Here is a 17,762-nt window from a genome sequence, read left to right on the forward strand (position 1 = left end):
TAAAAGGATGGGAAGAAGGTGCGAGAGGGAAATGAGGGGCGCTGCAATCATGCCCCTAGTGGGAATAAGAGAAACTAGCACTCACGTCGGAGGGATGCGATTACATCCATAGCGGAGCACAAGAAACGTGCTGGAGCCTAGAGAAGAGTACCTCACCTAGCCAAGTACATGCACATAGTAAGCCTAACCCAGGGAAACACCAGCACATTTAACACAACAATTTTGCAGTCTTGAAATGCAGTCATTGCCAACATTACAGTGAATTGAAGGACCAAATCCACATGCACTCCAATAAGCTTTTTATTGTGTTGTCTGGTGGTTACATGTTCTGAGTACAGGAGGCAGTCTCCAACTAGTCTGCAGTTTGATCACACCTTTGCTGGCTTAAGTACTGGGAGACCATACTTATCTCAACTGGAGCAGCCAAGAGTGCTGCACTGAGCACTCCCACTGGGTTTTGTTTTTTATTGTCATGTAACTAAGCTTAAAAGGCATCGGCAAAGCTGGTATCCTTAGATACCTTGCAGAATATCTATGCCCTTCAATATATATGGTTGCAAACGCACCATACAGTGCAGAGTACTGCCAAACATTGCTAGCACTTCACCAACGTAGTTGCTCTCCCATATTGGATGACCCAGTTATCTGCACAACAGCACAGCATCGCTGCAGAGACAATTCTTGTTTCAATAAAATATTTCAGGCTAGCTGCTTTAAAGAACAGTCAAGACGGCACAACAGCTAGCTCTACTAGGCCAAGTGGACAACTGTCTGACACTGCCACTGCATTTCCAAGCTTTGAAATCACAACACTGCACAGAGTATGGGCATTTTGAACACATTCATCATCACAAGAATGTTCCCGGATGCAAGTAAACAAACAGCGGTGCTATCTTCAATAGTTGCCCGTACTTGAGACTTGTAAGTGTGCATACAAAATATATGTCTGTACCTTGACTATCTTGGCCTCACTACTGTGAACAGAAAATAGGGAGTCGACTACAATACGATCGGCACGCAACTACAGGTGCAATACTTGTGGGCCTGTAATATACTCGCTGCTGTTCCAGTAAAGGTGAAGCTGAGGAACTTGTAGACGGCAACAGGCAAAGCAGCAGCAGCATAGGCTGCTTGGTGTGCCGTGCCTTAAAAATACTGGGTGCAAATGGCTTTGGGTCTAACAGTCAACTACTCTATAAACTTTGCAACATTGTAACTGGAAACAAATAAGCTCTCGTAACAGCAACACTGGCTTTCAAAAACGCAACACCAGCACCGGTACCAGCTGAGTGTAACACAATGTAACAACGCTAATATCCACAAACCAGACAAAGCCAGTCAGAACGAATTCCTTAATGACGTGCTCCACTCGGGCTGATCAAGGCTTGATTACAGACACAAAAACCGCGACAATGACAAGGCATTGAGACAAACCTCACAAGGTGCTCTCTGAACAATGAGAACATTCAACATGTATATTTACAGACTGCAGACAGATTTGAGGAAGGAAAAGATACACACTTAAGCGCTGGCTTCCAACTTATCTGGTGTGGACAACACTTGCATACCACGCAGATAGATAATCAATGCCAAGTAGGTAGACCGTTTCTTTTTTCTTGTTCAGCAGGCTTACCGACAATATGCTGACGCAGATTTTTCCTCCTAGTGCAACATCCTCCGCCCCAGCTGTCTCTCGCATTAGAGTATTTCTGTTGCACAGCGAGACCTATTTCAAGGGAATTCTAGCACTGGAGCAGCATTTCCCTATCCAATCAAGTCACACAACATGTAGCATCGTGTGATGCCGCATTTGGTGGTACAATGCTTATTCAGAGTGAGAGCGCACAGTCACGCAACACAACAGTCACACTGTTACCTGTGGTGTTGCAACTATTGCCTCTCGTGTGGCTCAAAGAAAAGGGAAAGCCACAACAGCGGCAGCAGTAACAAACATCCCTTGCCGAGTTCAGTGTCTTACCCTGCAAGAGTAAGCACTGGCAGACCTTTTAAAGATAGCATAAACTGTTCAAAAGTGGCACCCAACCACGCTGGTCATAACAATAAGCAAGATGAACTTGCGTGGGTTGGGTTCAGCCCCTCATTTTAGCATCGACGAGTACGTCCAGTGCAGACATATGCGAATTACAGCGGAATGGAACAGACCATCCCTTATAAGCAATGCATGGACACTCTTCTCTTATTTATAGTACAACCAACTGCTCTTCTGCAAAAAGAACTAGTGGGCCATGTAAGCACATTCACTCGTCCAAGCTTTTAGAGACTGGAAGAAACAGTATGCCGATAGAAAGTCACAGCAATGTTCTGCTTTTTGGCTCAATCATTGATGCTTTCGTTTCTTTTACCGCTTTCTTTTCATGAACCCAATTCTTCAAATTTCGTAAAAGTAAAATGACAACAGAAATCTAAATTAAAATGGCGTACCCTGACTTGCGGTGGCATTCAAAGTTTAAGGCTAAACAATGCAAGATGTGAGCATGGCCTTTCATTGCATGGCTAAATCGGTAGGCAATGCCTCTTATCAAGTTTTCAGAGGGTGATGTATTAGATGGAAAAAGCGGCTTCTAAGACCTTCCTTCTTTTACCGAACAAGTGTCGCCACCCAAGACGTTGATTGCGATAACGGCAAGCTTGAGTGAACTGTTCTTCACTTGCTCGCATGTCAAAGTTAACAAATCAAAACAACTGCAGCGAACGACTAACACCTTCATTAAGTCGAGCTTAAAATTTTTTGCTCTAGCATCAAAAACAAGAAAAATAAACACATCTTAGTCTTAATAGCTTCACAAGAGACTGCATGTCCAGGGTCTTTGCAACACAGTTTGTCTTAGTGTAGCTGTAATGCTCGTTTCACGAGTTTGACTAAAAATTGGCTGATATGCTAAAGCTGTTTCTGGAGACGGCACACAGGTCAGATTGATGCTAGGAAAAGGTTTTCCTGTCACAAGTTCCCCCAATTAACTTTTTTACTCTGGGAAATCCCGTAAAACATGTGAGAATAACAGTAGCTCATTGCAACATTTAGATACTATTTGGAGCCAGCACCCGAAAACCGTACAACATTCTTGAAAGGATTTTGTCGCAGCATTTAGCTAAAATCACTTTAAACCTGGTCAATCATCCGGATGGTATTTAAGTATTGTCCACACCAAAGTAAGTTAGATGTCCGCACCCATGTGTAGGGGTGTGCGAAAAGTACTTTTTTAGAACCGAGTCGAATACGAATAGTTTCGCTAAAAACCGAAACGAATATGAATAGAATATTTTTACGTATATTCGCTAATAGTGTTAATATTTGTATAGAACAAATAATTGTGCAATAGTAGAGTGCTAGCAGCAGTTCTGCAGTACGATGCTTTAACTTATGGCGTTATAGCTACAGTTGTCAAAAGACGTACACTGCTCTACACTAGGCAGTACGCATTATTAAATCAGGGAAATTATCGTTTGCTATTGATGATGACAGCAAATAATCTAGCACATCTCAGTAGACGAGAAGGACAAGAACTTTGCATGAGCCATGGCCTCCGAGATCAGGCATCAAAGCTGAACTTGCCTGAGCCCTGCCGCATTACCCCATCTTGGAGGCTATGTATAAGCATTGGAAATGCTGCAACTCGAATGGACCGCACTTCAGTGCCGCACCCTCCATTTGTACAGACTGACTGCAGCGCAGAGGCCGTTCATAAAACAGCCCTACAAGAAAACTACACAGTGCCTTATTCAAACTTTGCGGCAATAACTTCAAAAGTTTTAAAAAACTTGAGAACGTGTTTAATTTATTTCGAATAATCTTCACATTAATTAGTTCGTCTGATGAATCCAATAGAAGGGGTATCAGATTCGCTACTATTTGAAAATTTTCGAATATTCGCACACACCTGCTGACGTTTATTTTTCCGCCCTCAACTGCTGCTTTGTAAATATTCGTTTAAAGAATGATGTACTACCAACTTACCCTACAAGTTGCATTTCGTGAGAAGTCCCCCTCAAAGTGCCATTTAGATGCGCTCACACAGACAGCAATGATATGTTCAATAAAAGCATCGCGAAAGACAAGGCGGATTCGATCCCGGCCGCAGCGGTTGAACTTCTCTGAAGGAGAAATTCTAGGGGCCCGTATACTGTGCAATGTCAGTGCACGTTAAAGAACCCCAGGCGGTCGAAATTATTCCGGACACCTCCACTACGGCGTCTCTGATAGCCTGAGTCGCTTTGGGACGTTAAACCCCATAAAACCAAACCTAAAACCAACCAATAAAAGCATCGCAATAGACACATTTCTACAAAGAAACAATAAAATCTCCAGACTGTGATTTTTACACGCACAAATCTATATAGCTGTGACCTGTTTGAACAATAGTTAACGACTGCACAGTTTTGTGTGCAAAACACAGATAAAATTCTGATCTGCAAAGGAGTGTTCCGCAAGCTCACAAAACACTTACGGGTTAGCTTTCTGTACAAAGAACGAAAAAAAAAGTCTTCACACATCGGTCAGCAGTTCAAACAAAACACTCGTCAGAAGGAAAACTTATTTCCACATACAGCATATAAATACAACCACGCCTAGGTCCAGGCGTAACTGAGTCATAACTCAGGCACACCATCTTGTCAAGATCAAAACTGCTTGGCTCCAGCTGTGTAATACAAATACCTGGAGCTTGTCTACTGAAAGGCTAAAAGCTGCTCAATGACAGTTTCCAAAACAACAGCTGCGATGGAGGCCATGAGCAGCAGCACATCACGGAGTGGTCAGGATACATCGTCGGCGACCACCTTTGGTCCGGGCAGAACCTTTCGGTTACCCAGCTTTCGCTTCTTTTCCTTGATCATGTTCTCAAATTCCAGCCTGAAACATATCGGTTTGTACTGACTACCAAGCACAATTCATTCGCACAAAATAGAAAGATCCCTTAGTTGCACAAGTCACTTATCGATACCTGGTAGATACTGGGTATTTCACCCAAGATGTACTGCAATTTTTCAAAAATAGGCTTTTTGAGTTAGAGGAGTGCTTTTCCCAGGATAGCACTGCCAGCGGTGTAGCACGTCAAAACACAGCTAAGATGCATCAACTAGTCGGCTGGTTAACTAATACAAAGAAGTCATCTTTTTAACTATTACTGTTAGTTGCCTTATTTATCATGAAGTGTGCAGCCCGTGATATGCAATATCCATATCAGTTTTTAGAAGTTCAAAATCGCAGTCACCCCTCGGCGCTGTGGCCTCAACAAATTCTGGCTATTTCAACATTAAGTGCACTGGAAGGGTTGCTTTGCATGCAAGCTTCTCGAAAATGCATGTATTTTGCCACGATATAGGCTGAATTCGCTGTGCTACAGCACTAAGGGTAACTGTGTTTTCAAAATTCTAAAAACTAACATGGCTATTACTTACGGTGGGCTACAAGCCTCTCGATAAATAAGGAGACTAAAAGTAACAGTTAAAAAGCTAACCTCTTAGTATTAATTAACCAGCTAACTGGTTGCCATGTCTTAGCTGTATTCTGGTGCGCTACACTGCTGACAAAGCTGTACCGAAAAAAGCGCTCTTTTAACTCAAAAAGTTAATTTTTACAAATTGCAGAGCATGTTGGGTGAAATACCCGGTATAATTAAAAGGGGATGTGGGTGTTAAAAATTATAATTTTCATTATTAAGATATTGCAATAAAATTAGATGTGTATTTCTTACTTCTGTTTTCAAAAATATAATTAATTTCAATATACCTCAATTAGTTCCTATATTATGAGAAAATAACGTAAGCCTAATTAGGTAATTTCTTGCGGATGATTAAAATGCTTTCCTTTAATATTTTCCCAATGCAATGCAGCTGTCGCCAAAGACCTGCCATGTGGAGCTATGCTATTTATACTGTTATTGAGGTACACGATCATATAAAAATGTTCCATTATGTCGAAGCACAATAATTATGAAACAGAATTATGGTGACATTAATGTTCACAAAATTTGTGATGTTCAACACAGCCATGAAAAAATAGCATAGGTCAAGAGATTAGCTCTTCCTGAACTCAATAGTAAAAGAAACACACAATGAAAACTTCCGTGAGGCTAGTCACATTGTTAGTCAAAAAAAAGAACGCATTTGAAGTGCATGCGCCAGCCAATCGGAGGTCATTGTAGACGCAGATAGGGAAAGCAATGGGCACGAAATTCTGATGCATTTTGCTCCGAAATCGTCATTTAGGCTTTTCGGAGGCATTAAATATACAGCTTTTTAATAGATGTAGGTCGAATTAGACCTTAAAACTTTGTAGGTAGGCACATTAGAATATATTACGCCCGAATGTGTCATTTTTAGAAATTGAATTTTCTCAGTTTTTGACCATTTCAAGACCAACGGCTCCCCTTAAGCGCAGCTTACACTGATGGAGGCTTTAACAGTACGTTTTTTTTCCACAGGGCTGCTAAACGGCAAGAATTGGTTATATTTCCGCGTAAATGGATCTCAATATACGCTGGCCTCCTCATAACTTCAGGCATGAACCCCTACACCACGTCCAATCTGAATTTGTTAAATTCCAACACTGTTTGATAACAAATTAGTGAAAGGGTGAAGCGAGAGACACACAACAGGCACCCTGTTCAGTAGCATGCCTTCCCACTAAAGCTTACTCGCATCCCCCAGTGCATATAGCCACTAATGGCCTTAGGCAACATGTTGGCCTACTGTGGACAGAGTCCCACATCACAGTAGTGCTTAGTACATTCATCAGGTTTTAGTGCATTGTGCATTTTTCCACACCAGAGTGCCATGAGTTCATGTGCTCTAGTTTCTATACTTTTTTTTTTGTGGGGAGGAGGGGGGGTCATTGCAACACACACTGATTCTGACATCACCAACAGTGGCAGAGCAGATCAGCGCCGCATCTGGCTGAAATGTTTGTGACTAAATGCCTTACATCGGACATGTTCTTGCAACATGTCTAACATGTCTAAATGTACAGCCTTTGTAAGCATACGGCCCAGAGGGGTTTGCTTCTGGACCACGCTGTGTGGCGCCTTACGAATGACCAGCTTGGCAAATCTCTTGAATGAGATAGGAACCCCCGTCCTCTTCCGTCAGACAGTTAGACAGCATTGGTGAATGCTTCTTGAGTCCCACTAAACAGCTTAGAAGCAAGCCCCTTGGTCTCCTCAAGTTTCACTAAGGCTGCACCCGAGTGCCTTTTTATAAGAAGCTTGTTGTCAGGATCACATGCACACTTGAGGCAAGGGTCAACTACAAGCAAGGGATATGAGCCGCTTGGTGAATAAACAAGGCTAAATGACTGATAATGCACAAGTAACTCAACATCACAAACATTAAAGCAACAAGGCACACTCAAATTGAGTCAAGGCACAACACACAACATGAAGCGTGTTAAAAAGTGGCCAGTAGAGGCAAAGAGCATTACCTCTATGAAGAGAAGGGAGGCTCTCCTATCCTTCAAGGATGCGCTCAGCATCGAATCTTTCAGGTGTTAGGGATGAAAACAAGGCAGTTAGTCGCAGCAAAAAAAGAAAGAAAACACAAGTAAGCACTTCTCAAGCAAATGACATCGTTTGAGCAAACAGCTGCACTGTACTTTAATGTGTAAGGTGTTTGCTGATTTTGTTTGCGGCCTACACACAACCATATGTCGTCAGTGGGATCCCCGAGCCCATAACCTCCGTATATCACCTACGGTGTTCTATAAACTAAGCTATGACGGTGGCTGTCCAATCTTTTAATTTCGAGTGTATTTGTGTTGCGCATTAGAAGTGTTCCCCAGCATCACCTGCATCCAAGCAGCGGATATAAAATGCCCTATAACATCGCAAGTGTCACGCGGAATGTCATCGAACGGATGGCAACTGTGCAAGAACCTTCTTAAGCGACCTATGGCATGAAGACTGCCAGTGGCCCTCGTTAAACATGTGAGCAGAAAATGATAGAAACATGAGGGCCTCATTATGACAAATTTGAAGAAACATTCCATCATTCTCTGTGAACGTAGGAAGTGGGCAACGTGTACTGCAGTATTCCGAGGCCAGGTTTTACAACGAAAAATGTTATAGCTTTGGTTTAGTCTTATAGTCGTGCATTCTACCCTGGAATGTACAGCATCAGCCGTAAGACTTAATTAGCAAAAATTTGGATTAACTTAATCTTAATGAACTGTGCCAGGTGGCAAAGTGGAGAGGAAAATCCTCCTCCACATCCCCCTCTCCATGTTTTGGTGACAGGAAGTAGAGGGAAAGTAGGACAGGGAAGTGAGAGAGAGAGACGGTGAAGAGGGAGGGATTAACCTACACAGCTAAACCAAAGCTATGACAGCTTTCAATGATTAATGCGCTAAGCAGGTAAGCTTAGCTCTACAAATCTTTTTGAAAAAAGTAACTGCGGTACTTGTGGCAATGAAGCGTTGCAAAGAGACTGAACAAGAGCTCTGAGGACTTGGCCGCAAGGCAAAAAGCACTAGCTCAGCACACAAGTCCATACAACATTGGCGTGCAATGATTAAAGGGGCTTAGTATGGCAATGCTACGAGCAGGACATCATGCAGTTAAATATATACAAATGCTGCAAGCATCATGAGCTGGCTACTTCAGGCACAGGGCTTACTCACTGCTTCACTTTGTCGGGGATGACCACATGGTCTAGTGGCACCAAGCAAGACAGTTCCTCCAGGTTGTACACAAACTGGAGCTTCCTGCTGAACTTCGAGCTGGAAATGCACAAAAGAATGGGAAGGTGTACAGTACACACAAGAATTTTTTTTTATTCTTCCTTTTGGTTTGCTTTGGTTTATTGGGGCTTAACGTCCCGAAGCAACTCAGGCTATGAGGGACACCGTAGTGAAGGGCTCCAGAAATTTCGACCACCTGGGGTTCTTTAACGTGCACTGAAATAGCACAGTACACGGGCCTCTAGAATTTCGCCTTCATCGAAATTCAGTCGCGGTGGCCGGAATCGAACCCGCGTCTTTCAGGCCAGCAGCCGAGCGCCGTAACCACTGAGTCACCGCGGCGGGGCTGTTCTTCCTTTTGGTGTTGCTGTGTTATACACGGTGTTTCACCTCAGACTGTCTAAAATTTTTAAAAATAGGCTTTCTGAGTCAGAAGAGTGCTTTTTCCGCAAAGCATCGTCAGCGGTGTAGTGCATCAGAGTACAGCTAAGATGTGCAAACCAGCTCACAACTATGAAATCTTCAGGGAACATACATTTTTGCGTGTTGATTCCAAATATGTAATTTACTTTTATGTACAGCAAGTCCTTGTGCACTTACGCAATATGTTAGGTAACTTTTGCCAAGAATTTGAAAGAAATTCTATTCCAGGAAACATGCCATTGGTTTCCCTTGACATCAAGCTATGCAATACGGGTAAAATTATCAACCTGCCTGTTATAGAAGGTGAGTTATAGGATTTTGAAATCATTAGTTTCTTCCCGTTTGTGAAGTGGCAAATTCAAAACCCTTTAACTCAACTCCTATGAGAGGCAGGATAATAATTTTGCCCTTATTGCATAGTTTGACGTCAATAGAGGCCAATGGCATGTGTCCTAGCAAGTTTCCTGCAGCAATATTTACTGAAAGCTATCGGCAAAAAGTTGCATAGCATATTGTCACGTTGTAGTGACGGCAGTCCAGCGGTCAGGAAGACACCAGGAAGACTTTGAAACGAAGCTCTTTATTTGGGCTGACTTGCGCCCGCAAAAGAAACGGACACTACAATGATACGTGGCAATATTATGTAAATGCACAATGACTTGTTTTACATAAAATTAAATTACATATTTGGAATCAGCATGTAAAAGTATACATGTTTCTTAAAGGGGCTGCGAAACACTGCCTGAGGGAATACCGGCTACACTTCAGGTGGGTTCTTTATGTCACACAGATGCTGACTTAAAAAGAATTACAGGAATCGATGCACAGGAACGGGAGTTATTCAGTAAAGAAATTTCAAACTACAAGCAAACAAAACGCTGCCCTCAACTCGATTTTGGCGGGGCTTCCCACTCCTATTTCGCTCTCCCAATGACGGCACCTGGCGCAACCAATCAAAACAGCCTGCCAGAACACGTCGCGGAAGTTTGCACTCCATGGTTGCCTGCTCTCTGTAACTCGTTCTTGCTGAGACTGGCAGCGTTGTTTCCATGCCAGAGCGCCCCTGGTGGTGTATTTTTATTTTACTTGCTTTGCAGGGCTTTTATCTAAGACAAACAAATTGTTTTTGTTGATCTAATATAAAACGCAGACAGGTGACAAAATTTGTCTCTATTTATTCACACAATTTGCAGTATATTTACTGTTTGTCCGGTCATCAAGCTCGCGCCAGGTGATGTCATATCCGCTGCTAAAAACCCGCCACTGTGTGGCGACACCATCAGAGCCATGAAGTTGTTTTTGGGAGGACATTAAAATATTAAAAAACGGAATGTACGCGGTATTACCGACGCTAATAGCACCAGTATAACTCACTGTATGCAATCAGCAGGCAAAACAGTTAACTAAGATTGTGTTTCTGGGCCCCTTTAAAGATTTCATTATTGTGACTTAATGAACAAAAAAATTTTTTTCTAAAACCAGCTTCCCCCTTAACTAATCCTGGCAACTTTTTAACTATTACCGTTAGAATGCTTATTTACTGAAAGGCATGTAGCCCACTGTAAGTAATATCCAAATCAGTTTTTAGAATTTCGAAAGAGCACTCACCCCCGCTGCTGTGGCTCAACAAACTTCTCCAGCCATTTCTCGAGCCATCCACAAATCGCGTCCCTGAAGTCAGCGAACAATGATGTCCATCAAATTTCGTCATCCCGTGGCGCACGCGTCACCACTCCTTGCCACTTCACTGCTCTCCAGCATGGGCAGGGAAGAGATTGTCACATGACACGTGCGACACAGAGTGACATGATTTGATGGACGCCATTGTTTGCTCTCCGCACACGCAATTAACGCGTCTTAGCTGTATTCAGTTGCAGTACACCACTGATGAAGCTACGCCAAAAAAATGAAAAAAGCGCTCTTCTAACTCAAAAAAGCCTATTTTTAGAAACTCCAAAAAGCCTTAGATGAAACACCCTGTACAGTTTTGATGCCTTTTGTTTTATTTTGTACCTTCTTGCTTGCATAGTTCTTGCGAGTTATTTTCTTTCCTGTTTTTGGAATCTGTATTCTAGTGGACTTCCTGGCATGCTTTTTCATTTCTTCTTCCTTTATGAAGTCACCTTGTCTTTAACTATAATTGGATACAACTTAAGTCTGCAGTGAAGCTTCGCCCACATTTAAGACCGCCGCACAGAGTTCCTCCACGCCAAAAAAGTAGTCCGTTGAAACTTTTCTTGTTACATAATAAAGAAGCAATTATCCCAAGAAAAAAAAAATTACAAGCTAAGGAATATTGATACTTGCTTGTTAAATATAGTCCGACATTAAAAAGCTGATTTTGTTTACTGTTCCGATTGGCCAGCGGAGTAATACAAAAATGCCACGGACCGTGGCCCAGTGTTAGCAACTGCTGTTTTTATTTTAGGCTATATACAGAGTTCTGTCACTTTTGGTTGTTTTTCTTTTTTTCCTCACTGGCTGCCAGAATGCCACAGCACTTGAAGGTATACACAATTGATAAATAATCAGACTGCTGATAAGAGCATTTGGCCATGAAAACTGTTGCACAAAGACAGATGCCCAGGCTGACCTGATGAAAGGCCTCGTCATGATGACGATGGTCTTCAGCCAAAAGGTGGGGTGCACCAGATAAAGCCCCTTGAGATTCTTCCGCAACCTGCAGCAAACAAAGTTGCACACCACGTCATCAAAATGTTTTCTTATAGCAAGTTTCGATATCTCATGAACAGATTTACAAGTTCCCATTGCGTCTGTACTGAAGAAGACTTCGGGTTATGTAATGTTAAATTATAGCTGCTGTCAATGCAACCGGGCTACCCTTCACTTGTTCCTTGCTCGTACACCACTCCAGTTGATTATCCTTTCACATACTTTTGAAGTGAAGAGACAGTCTGTACTCATCTTGGCATTCACAGATGGATTTATTTGAATATGTAACTTATATATAAAACAGAATTTTAAAATTTCACCATTGCCTGTCTTATATACTATGCCAAAGCCACAGGTGAGCAGCTACAGGATTCCCAACTTATTCTTCCCACTCAGAATGTGCCACAAAAACCAAGCAAAAAAAATTTTCACTCTCCATATCAGAATGGTGGTACTGCAATCAATAAATTTTGCTAATAATACAATAAAACCCCATTGTTACATTTTCCATGGAACTGCAAAGAAAAATGCACTGGAAACGCTGGGAAGTGCGCGTGAAAACATTGAAATCACTAGTTTTTGTTTTCCTTCACTTTTTTTATGCCCAGGAAATACACACCTCAAGTTACACAAGGACGATAGAGAAGAAAATAATGAAAATGTTCACCTTCTGTCAATCATCTGGTAACACCGCTTGAGCCATCCGAAACTGGGCATCTTACTGCGTTCAGTGGCACCATGGAGGTAAATTAAGACGTAGCTGTCAACCACAAGTTGGTCTAACGTTGACAGAACGTATCTGGAATAGACCAAGGGTCAGAGAAATGAGTGAGCAAAGAAATGTACTTACCAGCGCACTGAACTAGGCTGAACTGCAAATCCCAGCACGAATAAAAAGCTGGCCTGCCAAAAGTCAAGGCGGCAAAACTGTACAGCGGATTTTGACAGCCACAGCAATCGAACGCACAAATGGGCAAGCCAGTATAATATGCCTCCTTGGTTAACTGTTCATATCAAGTCAAGCAAATGCTCATGGTAAAGCTCACAGACTCACACTCTCTTGTTAAGTGCAAAATGCTTAGTGAACTGAGTTTCATCACATTTAGAAAAACTTTCAGTTCTGATGGTGAACTCAACAAGGCCCACCATAAGTCATCACCAAAGGAATAAAAAGTCCAAATGCCAACCAATAAATTGCAAGGCCGGCATCCAGGTCAGAAACTCATCACTGCTAGCATGCATTTGCGGTAGCCTATGTTGCTAAACATTAGCTCCGTCAGATGCTGTGCAACAAGCAAGGAGTATTGAAGAACACAAAAATTCTAGGCCACTGCAGCCAGAAAGATGATGATGGCAACAGAATTCATCACAACAGAGGACGTCAGCCCCCCCATACTTGAATATGCGCCCTCCATTTGAAAGCCATAATCTATAAAACAACAATTAACTGGTTATGCACGCAGAGTCATTTTGCACTGGTCCTATTTTTGGCTGCCACTTTTTGATTAATCTGAATATGATCCATCATCATCATCATCAGCCTGACTACGCGCACTGTAGGGCAAAGGCCTCTTCCATGTCTCTCCAATTAACCCTGTCTTTTGCCAGTTGTGGCCACCGTATTCCCGCAAACTTCTTAATCTCATCCATCCACCTAACTTTCTGCCGCCCCCTGCTACGCTTGCCTTCCCTTGGATCCATAAGGTAACCTAAAACATCAGTGTGAAACTATACCCGCTATATATATGAGAAAATCACAAGCAAAAGTTTACACCGAGATACATACACACTTTTAACACCAACCATAATCTTGGATAGTTCAAACAGGAATTTAATTAATGCAACTCTACAGTTCTTTAAGAAGCAGCTCGAGGCATACAATAACCAAAGTGCAAGCCATTGCTGGCCCCTGACAACGAAGGCTTCAATGAAAACTCACAGAAACAGGTTGTCCATGACGTAGTCATAATCCCTTCTGCAGCGGTCAGGGAGGTGGCAAGCGCTGAACACAATGATGGCTTGGCGATCCTCTCCAAAGTAGCCTAGCAAGGACAGACAGAAAAATGGCACTGCGTTTTCAGTTCTAAGCTTCATTCTTTGATTTCCACTGTCAACCCAGGCAAGAGGAAACAACACAAATCTAGAGGACGGCAATCCTGCTGGTTTTAAAATTAAAACAAAGAAACAACTGCGAGGGGAGGCCTTGTACTTTGAGCGTGTGTACCAGTAAATGGACTTTCACTTCTGTCACTCCACCACTCTATGCCTGCAATCATCCCTACATAACATTATACTGGAAAATCAGAGGCAGGAAGTTTGCATCCAATAACTGCACGCATACCTCCATGTGAAAGCACCTTCTTGTAGGGGTCAATGACCCTCATGTCGATCTTGCGCTCAACGCCCCCCACATTGCAGGTCTTCCAGCTTCTCTCCTCTGCGTACTCTTCTCGAGCAGACATCTCAGGAATTGAGTCACTCAGGGTCGAGTCATCTCCTGTCCAAGACCAAGAGAAGCCGTGAATGAATAAGCGCAGGTCACATTTAGGTGAAAAGAAGCATTACAGCGTCACCCCGGCACGACGAAAAAGGGCCACTGGCAACAAGAAAATTTCAATGTGCATCAACTTTAATGTACCAAGTGAACTAGGTAAGCTCTACAAAGCTGAACAGTTCGAGGACCACTGCATAGTTTAGACAAACCATTAATCTGTGAACTTTGGTCCATTCAAAGTATTGTGGTACCAAGACAGCATGACTGAATGGGTTTGTACACAGGCAGATGTTCCACCAACGTGGAAAGAGTAGCATTGCATTATGGGTGGCCTTGAAGGAGCTTGTAATTCTGTTTATTAATTAAAATAACAGTTTAATTTTTCAGGAGTACAAAGGATGTGAGTAGTCCTAAGAAAATAACAGTCCAACATATTTCTAATGACAAGTAAGCAAGCGCTACACAAAAGGCTAAAAGCTAAAACTAATAAGTTAACTGCAGGAGCTATGTGCGATTTCTGAAGACATTTTCCTTTAAAAGTGCTTAGCTAACACACTCTTGCAAATATGAGAGAAGCCAACAGCCACAGAAACCAAGGGGCACAGGGGATTTTTTATTTATTTATTTATTTATTTTGTGGTGTTGATCAATTTAGAACATTACTTAATATGTTATCGCTTAAAGCTTCTGCTTTTCTAATCAATTAGCTTTAAGCGATAACATATTCAGTAATGTTCTAAATTGATCAAAACCACAAAATAAATAAATAAATTTTTAAAAATCCCCTGTGCCCCTTGGTTTCTGTGACTGTTGGCTTCTCTCATATTTATAACGAGCCCCTGAATCCCCTTACCTTGTTTGCTTAATTACACTCTTGCAAAGCCTGTTAACTTCCGCAAGCCTAATTACCTATTTACTAATAGTGACTGTGTGCTCCTACATAGCCTGACAGCTACATATTCCCAAGGTTTGCCTTAAAGGGAGTCACTTCGTTCCTGCATTCCTTCCAAAATGTATCCCCTAAATTTGCCTGCAATTCTCAGCTTAATTTTAATCTGACTTCAAGGCACAAAAAGCTTGAACTGCGACAAAGCTGTTGCACAGAAGGGGGCACTCACTTCCCAGTACAGAGTCACCCAGTTCGTCAGGTGTCTCGATATCTGGCGTAGCCAGGTCATCCGCAGGGGAGAACACATCTCCGTCGCTCTTGTTACTCATGGAGGAAAGGCTCTTCTGGTCATCGTCGAGGCCAATCTGGGCCCGGAGGATGTCCGGGTTGACTCGGATCTTGCGCCTATGCCGGCCGGTGCCACTCAGGCTCGAAGGCCTCTCTGACAATGGATGAGGGGGACACCTTTGTAGAAGAGATCCCTCACTGGCCACATCAATTATCACACATGGCAGAACAAACACAAGAGATGGAAGTGGGAGGCAGTGGGTGCACAACAGGACAGGTCGACATCAGCAAGAAAACACCACCCCGTTTAGTAACAGCCTCGACACTTTTCAAGTTCTCTAAAACTAGTGGCTGAAGCGAACAGAATGCAGATGGGGTCATTCTCCACGAAGCCACATTGAGCATGCACTTGGGAAAAAGAATTCAGATGGTACTGCTGCATTAATGCAGTATGAAAAATACAGAATATTTAATAGGTAATAACCCTTCCATCAATCTGTTTTTTATGCCTTTTTCTGCACATGGACATGCATTCAAAACCCTTCTTCAAGGTTACTTCCCCTAACATATAATTAGCTTTTCATGTACTATAACACCAATTGCATCCTTCAGATATAAAAGAAGAAGGTTAGTTATAATGGTTAGTTTCTCAAAATTTAGTTAAAAAAATAGCAAGCCTAGCACCCCACAATAGTGCATACCCTTAGTGACAAAGGAAAACCTGGGACTATGATGCAACGCACAGGTGCACAGACAGTAAGTGCACAGACAGTAACATCCTTTGGACGAATAATGAACTTTTCACACACGCAGGACAAATCAAGAGGCCTGCGACAGTAAAAGCCCTGGTAAGCATGTGCTCCCTGCTGCAGAAATACACAGGACCCAGTGCACATAAGCAGAGTCGTACACGTGGCGACTGGACTTTGCAAACCGCACAGTGGTGCACAAGCTGGTAGAGGCAGAAGGAAGAATGGTGTTAGTAGCAGCACAATTAAGACGGTGGGTTAGTGACGCTCGATGCAAAGCGATGCACCACAAACCTGCTCGGGTACTGGAGTCATTTTCCTGCTTTTCTTCTGAAACAACTTCAGAGGGAGGCGTGGTGGCACCGTAACTGTTGAAAGACTGCTCCGGACAGGCTACCACTGGCAGCTCTGGATCTGAGTGGGCGGCGTTCACCCTGACTACATGTTCGTCACAAGACAGGTCAGCTGGCAGAGAGGACAGACTACGAGACGATTCGGCCGTGAATCTACTTGACATGCCCTCGCCCGTGAGGTTTTCCAGCTTTTTCAGCACACACTCTTCGACATCTATCCTCTTCAAAGAGTGAAAACCCTGCGGTTCAGTCATGCCATGGCAATCACCTGCCCCACAGTCAGCCACACTCTGCAGGGCAGGACTCTCAGACTTGTCCACGCTCTCACATGGGGCAGGACCACTGCTGTCCTCTTCATAAGCGACCACCACAATGTCACTCGACTCATCCGTGAATGGCTCAAGGTTTGGCACGATCACCTTCTTCTCTCGACCCTGACTGCCACCATTTTTCAAGCTGTGGCTTCCTCCCGCCAGTTCTACAACAGCCTCCAGAATGTTGTCATCGATGAAGCTGGAGTACGAGACGTAGTTGTTTACGATTTCGTCCACTTCTCTGGGGGTCAGCAGATCCTGAAGCCGCCCGCTCAAGATGTAGCCGTCCTTGATTTTTTCTTCGTCAAAGCAGCCTCTAATCTTTGCGAGAAGTCCTTCGTCAGGTATTTCTCCAGAGGCCTTCTCCTCGAAAAGAAAGGAGTCGCCACGGTCGAAGGGAGGAGGGAAGTTATGCAGGTTAATGCGCGCCACGTCATCGGAGCACTCCTCGTCATCTCCGTGTGTTAGTGAAGTCTTGCTGACATTTGGCGTCGAATGCTTGACGAAGGCATTGGAGTCGCCGTTCTGCAACGACATCAAGAAGCTGGGCTCCGAAGCAGGAGCCCCCTCTTCACTCTCGGCCTCAAACTCCGGGCTGGAGGAACCGACGCGAGGGACGGAGAAAGCTGTCTTGTCCAACGTGGGGATGGCTAGTCTCCCACTCAGGAGGCTGTCCTCGTAGTACTCTTGCAGCTCTGAAGCCAGGCTCAATGGCTGGCTCAACTCGACGCTGCTGACTTGAGTCGGTGCTGGAGAGAAGGACGCTGCTGTGTCATTGCAAGCCTGTGCAGCACATTACTCACAGCACACAGCTGTTCTGCTCTAACCTATAACTATTTCTACAAAAAAGTTGCAGACCTCTCTTGCATCCTTTAAATTCTTCACTG

General features: G+C 43.4%; 1 protein-coding gene across 2 annotated transcripts in view; it reads right to left on the reverse strand.

Annotated features, from left to right (window-relative positions):
• Window positions 1-282: 282 nt before the first annotated feature.
• LOC149339071 (uncharacterized) overlaps window positions 283-17,762 on the reverse strand; it is a 50,983-nt gene continuing 33,503 nt past the window's right edge. Inside the window, exons 14-22 of one of the 2 annotated variants that reach the window (XM_089547892.1) lie at window positions 16,503-17,624; window positions 15,401-15,613; window positions 14,130-14,285; window positions 13,728-13,830; window positions 12,456-12,587; window positions 11,709-11,795; window positions 8,633-8,731; window positions 7,439-7,494; window positions 283-4,870 (exon numbers count right to left, since the gene is read on the reverse strand). In XM_089547892.1, the coding sequence (XP_089404018.1) occupies window positions 7,464-7,494; window positions 8,633-8,731; window positions 11,709-11,795; window positions 12,456-12,587; window positions 13,728-13,830; window positions 14,130-14,285; window positions 15,401-15,613; window positions 16,503-17,624 (1,943 nt within the window). In that variant the 3' untranslated portion in view covers window positions 283-4,870; window positions 7,439-7,463. The remainder of the gene's footprint in view (window positions 4,871-7,438; window positions 7,495-8,632; window positions 8,732-11,708; window positions 11,796-12,455; window positions 12,588-13,727; window positions 13,831-14,129; window positions 14,286-15,400; window positions 15,614-16,502; window positions 17,625-17,762) is intronic. The other variant, XM_089547891.1, reaches the window with a different exon arrangement.

Source organism: Amblyomma mixtum, chromosome 6, assembly GCF_055824585.1.
Source record: "Amblyomma mixtum isolate Tamu chromosome 6, ASM5582458v1, whole genome shotgun sequence".
NCBI classification, from domain to species: Eukaryota; Metazoa; Arthropoda; class Arachnida; order Ixodida; family Ixodidae; genus Amblyomma; species Amblyomma mixtum.